The following is a 6,052-nucleotide window of genomic DNA, read 5'->3' as shown; positions in this document are numbered from 1 at the left end:
ATCTCTGCAACTTTTCTGTAAATCTACAACTACCATAAAATTGAAAGTTTATTTAACTTAAAAAATGGTTACCACCTTGCTATACTGACTGTAACAGAATTCCTATGCATCAATCAATACATCTCATCGTCCTCTCCCTCTAACACTCAACGATACACCAAACCTTATGGCATAAAGAGTAGTTCTCCTGACGTGTAGGAATGCTTCATCTTTCAAGCCAATAAAGTATGAATGGAGACAGTACTATTCTGAGAGTTTTAGATTTCCCAGTAATATTTAGGTCATGCCCCGCTAATGCGGCACAGATGCTCACAAGATAAGGCCCATAAACCCTAATATTTCTCAAAGGCTTTAAAAGATAGAACACCTTTAAACCACCTATCCACTACACTTGTATTTCATGTGAATGTTATTAATGACACTATAAGACAATGTATTAATCTCTGAAACTAACATATTCTTTGCTAGATTACTGAGAGCAATGTTCATTTATTAATCAATTCTTATCACGGAAGGTGAGATCTGATGCACCACCGTGTTAGAACATGCATGAGATTGCTTCCTTACTATTCCACATCGGTACTTTAGAAAAACAGTGAAACCCGTGAGAGCCGGAACTAAGCGGGGCTGTCTTGTTTTTCCGAGTCTCACAAGTTTTCTGTCTTTGAGAGGGTACAGTCTTACCACTTTTCTATCACTCTCTATTAGTGGAAAATATTTGAGTTTTCGTTCTCTGACAAGTTTTCGCCTCACACAGGTTCTGGCTTTTGCAAGTTTTACTGTATAAGAAATGAGGTCTCTGGGAATTTTACAAGAGGTTTCTTTCATATCATTTCCAATTTATCATTTTACTTTGAAAAGGAAAAAAAAGTGTTGGTGTTAATAAATGTTTACTTAAACCATTGTGAGTTTCTAGAATTCTTAACAATAATTGTGCTATTGTTAACATTTTAATGGTACAACTTTAAAAATCCAGTTAATCAAAATTTAATTAACTAATATAATTGAGCAGAACTGCCTCTGTAATTCTATTTTTAGGAAAGGATAAAAATGCTTAAGGTTGAAAATAAAAAATACATGCAACTTCCTGGATATATTTTAGGGTTAAAAATGAGGTCCAGTAAAATCAGTTGCATATTCTATACCTGCATTACTAATTCATATTAAGGAAAGCACCATGATCCTCAGTAACAAGAGAAAAAAGTGTTCCCTATGGGATGCTTAAATTAACTAAGGCAGAAGAGTCAGCTAACATATTTTAGGAATGTTTTCCATAGTGAGCTAGAATGACTTGGAAAAATATACTCAGGGGGATCTACAATAAATGCAGGTAGCTATTTTTATAATACCCTTTAAGCAGTTCAGTTAATACGTAGTTTGCATTTCATTAGCCTATTGTGCTTGTGTAGTTAGTAATGAGAATTGTAACAGCTCCCTTTCCTGAACACCTATGGTGTGTCGGGCTCCATGCAGCCAGGCATTTGACATACACCTCCTATAACCTGAACACAACCCTGCAAAGTGCATACAATTACTATTTAACAAGCCAGGAAATTAAGAACATGGGAAGTTAGGGCACTGATGAAGAGCCCTGCAGCTGGTCAGTGAGGCAGCCATTACACTCTGTCTGGCTGCCTCCAATGCCTTAACTCTTTCCCATCATATCATGTAGTTCTGTTATAATTCATATTAGTTATCATTAATACTATTAAATAAAAGTTTATTTATCGCTAGAGGTAATTTGAGTCATTTAACCTTTCTAGGCCTCACCTTTCTCTTAGGTAAAATGAAGGAGTTGGCTGGTTGATTTCTAATGTCTCTGTAACTTTTAACATGGGAAGATTGAGTAACACACAAAAAAAACAAAAAAGCAACAACAAAAAAACCCAGTGCCGTCAAGTCGATTCCTACTCATAAGGACCCTACAGGGCAGAGCAAAACTGCCCCATAGAGTTTCCAAGGAGCACCTGGTGGATTCGAACTGCCGACCCTTTGGTTCGCAGCCGTAGCACTTAACCACTACGCCACCAGGGTTTCCTGATTAACATACAGGAAAAGAAAATTTAAATGGTCATCTTCATATTTTTGTTAGAAATAGGTTTGTTAACATTGGCCCTTACTAAGTTTTGTGATGATGGGGCTCAATCTAGATATGTTCAGTTGATTTCCTTCAAATCTCTCCAGTCCCACTAAGCCAGGACTAGTGATCTTACCATTTTCAATTGTTACTCCTTTAAAATGTACATATATGAAGAAATTTCACACTTTTTTCCTCTGTGCTATAAAAAGGATATATTTAACTCTTTGCCGCCCAAAGAATCAATAACTGTCATTGAGATATGAATAATGCAAAAAACCCCACATTTTTATGGATGTAAAAATAATCAAAATACTTTATTTTAATTTGTATTTATTTAAATACAACAATTTTTAAGACAAATGGAGGTACTTGTAAGCCTATTTGTAACACGGTAGACATAAATATAAATGAAATGTATTTTAGATAAAATTTAGCACATGTATTAGACAAGTTGACAAGTGCTTACATTTAACTTTAAGGGCACAGTAACAAACATTTGAAAAGGATGTGCTTTCACAAAAACTTCTTTAAAATGTTCACATTTGCATCAGTAGTCATCCTTTCTAGACTGATGTTTTATGAAAATTGTAAGAATCTAGTCATTAAGCTTATCTGGTAATATTATTTGTAAATGAAGCATATTTTTGTCAATAAAAATGTTGCTTTAACTTTTAAATAACATAGCATTTTTGTCAAGCATTTTTACCAAGATCACACCACATTTATTTCTTAAACAAACATGCATAACATATTAAAACTTGAATAATTCACGTACCTTTATGTACAGTGCTTAGTTTTGCTATGGCACTCTATTTTTTGAGAAAAACATACTTAAAATTTGGCACAGGATTAATAAACCATATTGCTGTTAATCAAGCCAAGTGTGATTTAAGTTTTCCATGGCACAGAAAATTCTCTATCATAATTTACCTCTCTCCCCTTTGCAGCTTATTGACCAATGGCAGTTCTCTTCTGTTCTAGTTGGAATAAATAATGGATATCCAAGTACTAAAAGTCACATCTAGGTGTTTTGCCTACACTCTAATTGGAAATGAGTCGACTGCAGTTCTTCTAACAGTAAAACATTTCCATCTGTACTGTGGCCAACAAATTTCTAAATATCAGCATGTATCATTGCGAGATGTTTTTCTTCAGGAGCCAGCAAGGTTGAAGAGGAAATGTGGACCTCATCCTAAACTGGGAACATATGTGGCACGGAGAGCAAATGCCAACTGAGACCAAGGCAGGGAAAGGTCTTTGGAAAGCTGGTGAGAGAGCACACTCTGAAGTAGCATGAAGGCAGAGAATAAGGGCGGGAACAGAGAACTCATTACAGGGGGAAAGGACGGCCACGGGCTTAAGAAAACTGAAATTTCTCACTCAAACGAAAAAGCATCCAGAGCAGTTACGGAATTCTCACACTGGCAAAGTACCGCTGCTTTTTAGGAAACGTGCTAAATTTCCACATCAGTCTGTCCAAATCAGGACTGAAGAAATTCAGCTAACCAGCAACTTTCTTTCTAAATTCATTCATAAGTACCGTGGAAAAAGGAAGAGTAACATTAATTCAAGCTTTCTCCAAACCAGAGAAGAGAATTCACACTCCCTCTAAGCGTGGACTTCAGAGTTGTGGTAACTAAGAAAAACACCACAGTTCTTTTTCACAGTTCTTCCAAGATAAATTTGAGGTGTTAAATTTTGAGAGAATGGTCAAGGAATCTACTCCTTTCATAAAACTTTGATAACCTAGTTTTTATATTTATTACTTGGGGGAAAGGAGCTATAATTTAATTTTTATACAAATGCGCTTTATTCTTAAAAAAAATTACGATGAACATAACGTTATTTCCTTTGCTTTGTGATCCCTGCGTTTCTGAGGGAATTTTAAACAGCGAAATGGGAAAGAACATCAACAGGTTAAATAAAACAGGCAAGCGTTTTTTTTAAAGCTGTTGAGGTACAAATTGACACAAAAATTATGAATCACAGAGTACTGAATTTTCAAGACTAAAATCATACCAAAACCGTGATAAGTTTTCGCTGACATCATAGGAGAGTAAGTGGTCCGGAAGGTCACTGATGGGGCCCTGCACCGCCAGCACGTGCGGGGCCAAGGTGAAGGGGATGTCGCTCAGGAGCTCGGCCATGAACGAGCTGTTTTCCAGGGTCTGGCCTGCCTTATTTCCTCTCTCAGAGTCTGCTACAGTCACACTGGATGAGTTTTCCTTGCCGGTCTACAAATACATATACATTTAAAACATTTAGACTTTATGAACTTTGAGGTTCACTAATGGTTAAAACCCACTGCCGTTGAGTCGATTCCGACTCATAGTGACCCTATAGGACAGAGTAGAACTGCCCCACAGAGTTTCCAAGGAGCGCCTGGCAGACTCAAACTGCCGACCTCTTGGTTAGCAGCCGTAGCACTTAACCACTAGCCACCAGGGTTTTCACTAATGGTTAGTGTGGGATTAATACATCAAAATGATTGAGACATGTGGAATATACACATATTCCCAGATTAAAATGCACCTATTGACCTTACCTCAGAAATACATCCACTCAAATCTCTGCTAGGTTTTAAAGTGAATCATAAACCCTATTCTTACTCAGACTGACTACTTACATACATGACCACCCACAGTCCCCTCAAAATCAAACTGCCATTCTTGCTATTTCCCTAGCCCAGATACTGCCTACCAGGTCCACCTCTGCTCTTCCAAACCCAATGTATGCCATGAGGTTCTACTGAATTCCCCCAGCTTTTCCATGATATCTTATATCTGCAGAGTTCAAGGTGATCTTGCCCAGCTCAGAACACTTATCAGACAAGTTGCTAGGATATTATTTGGTGTTTCCTAGAAGTGTCCCAGCTAGTTGTTTTACATGTATATGTCACATTTCCAATAAGACCCTGCTGTCCTTAAAGGCAAGGAATTGCTCTGACATATCTTTTATTTCCTACCCTGTGTACCTTACTGCTTTACTCTAATAAAATCCGAGATTTTACCTCTAATGTGTACTACAAGTAGGGACAAACTGCCTGACATTCACAGGAACTAACATGTTATTTTGTATAAATTATTCAAATAGGAAGAACTAATACATCTGGCGCAGTGATTAAGTGTTCCACTGCTGATCAAAAGGTCTGTGTTCGAATCCACCAGCCGCTGCTTGGAAACCCTATGGGGCAGTTCTACTCTGTCCTATAGGATCACCATGAGTCAGAAACAACTCGACAGCTGTGGGTTTGGTTTACAGTTTGGTTCAACTTCTTCAAAATTGTTATTTCTTGCCTACCCTAGTTTGCCAAAAGACCTGCACTAGGATATTCATAGCCTCCCTCATCACAAACTAAACACTGGAAAAATCCATTGATAGTACAATGGGTAATAAATTAGGGTATGTCACTACATACCCTAACGATCTGTCACTACGAGCAGCTGAAATCTAACTCAAATCAGCTTAGACAAAAAATGACTCCCCATCTCATGCAGAATAAAACTCCTGAGCTCTTACAGATGCCCGCAAGGCCCTTCATGATCTGGCCCCTTACCTCTTGGGCCATATTTGCCCTCACTTGCTGCTCTCCAGTTCCACTGGTCTCCCCGCTGTTGCTAGTGCACACCCCACCTGCTTCTGCCTCAGGCCCTTTGCAGTTTCCATTTCCTCTGCCCAGAAGATTCTTCCCATAGATATACACAGGGCCCCCTCCCTCACACCTTTCTAAGTGTTGACCCAAAAGCTTAAGCAGCTTTTGTCTCTCATGTTCACTGCTATATCTCGAATGCCTAGATTGATGCCTAAAACTAGCTGCATCAAGTTGATTCTGACTCATGGTGAACCCATATGTGTCAAAATAGAACTGTACTCCATAGGGTTTCAATGGCTGATTTTTGGAAGAAGATTGTCAGGCCTTTCTTCTTAGTCCATCTCAGTCTGGAAGCTTCACTGAAACCTGTTCAGCATCAT

General features: G+C 38.2%; 1 protein-coding gene across 4 annotated transcripts in view; it reads right to left on the bottom strand.

Annotated features, from left to right (window-relative positions):
* The window catches only part of UMAD1 (UBAP1-MVB12-associated (UMA) domain containing 1), a 244,243-nt gene that overhangs the window by 25,851 nt on the left and 212,340 nt on the right, over positions 1 to 6,052 (bottom strand). For 3 of the 4 annotated variants that reach the window (XM_064290007.1, XM_023544397.2, XM_064290008.1), the window contains exon 4: positions 4,100 to 4,314. In XM_064290007.1, the coding sequence (XP_064146077.1) occupies positions 4,100 to 4,314 (215 nt within the window). Of the gene's footprint in view, positions 1 to 698; positions 4,315 to 6,052 lie in introns of those variants that run through there. The other variant, XM_010587249.3, reaches the window with a different exon arrangement.

This window comes from Loxodonta africana, chromosome 8 (genome assembly GCF_030014295.1).
Source record: "Loxodonta africana isolate mLoxAfr1 chromosome 8, mLoxAfr1.hap2, whole genome shotgun sequence".
Classification (NCBI taxonomy): Eukaryota; Metazoa; Chordata; class Mammalia; order Proboscidea; family Elephantidae; genus Loxodonta; species Loxodonta africana.
This window is presented reverse-complemented; position numbering and strand designations above follow the sequence as displayed.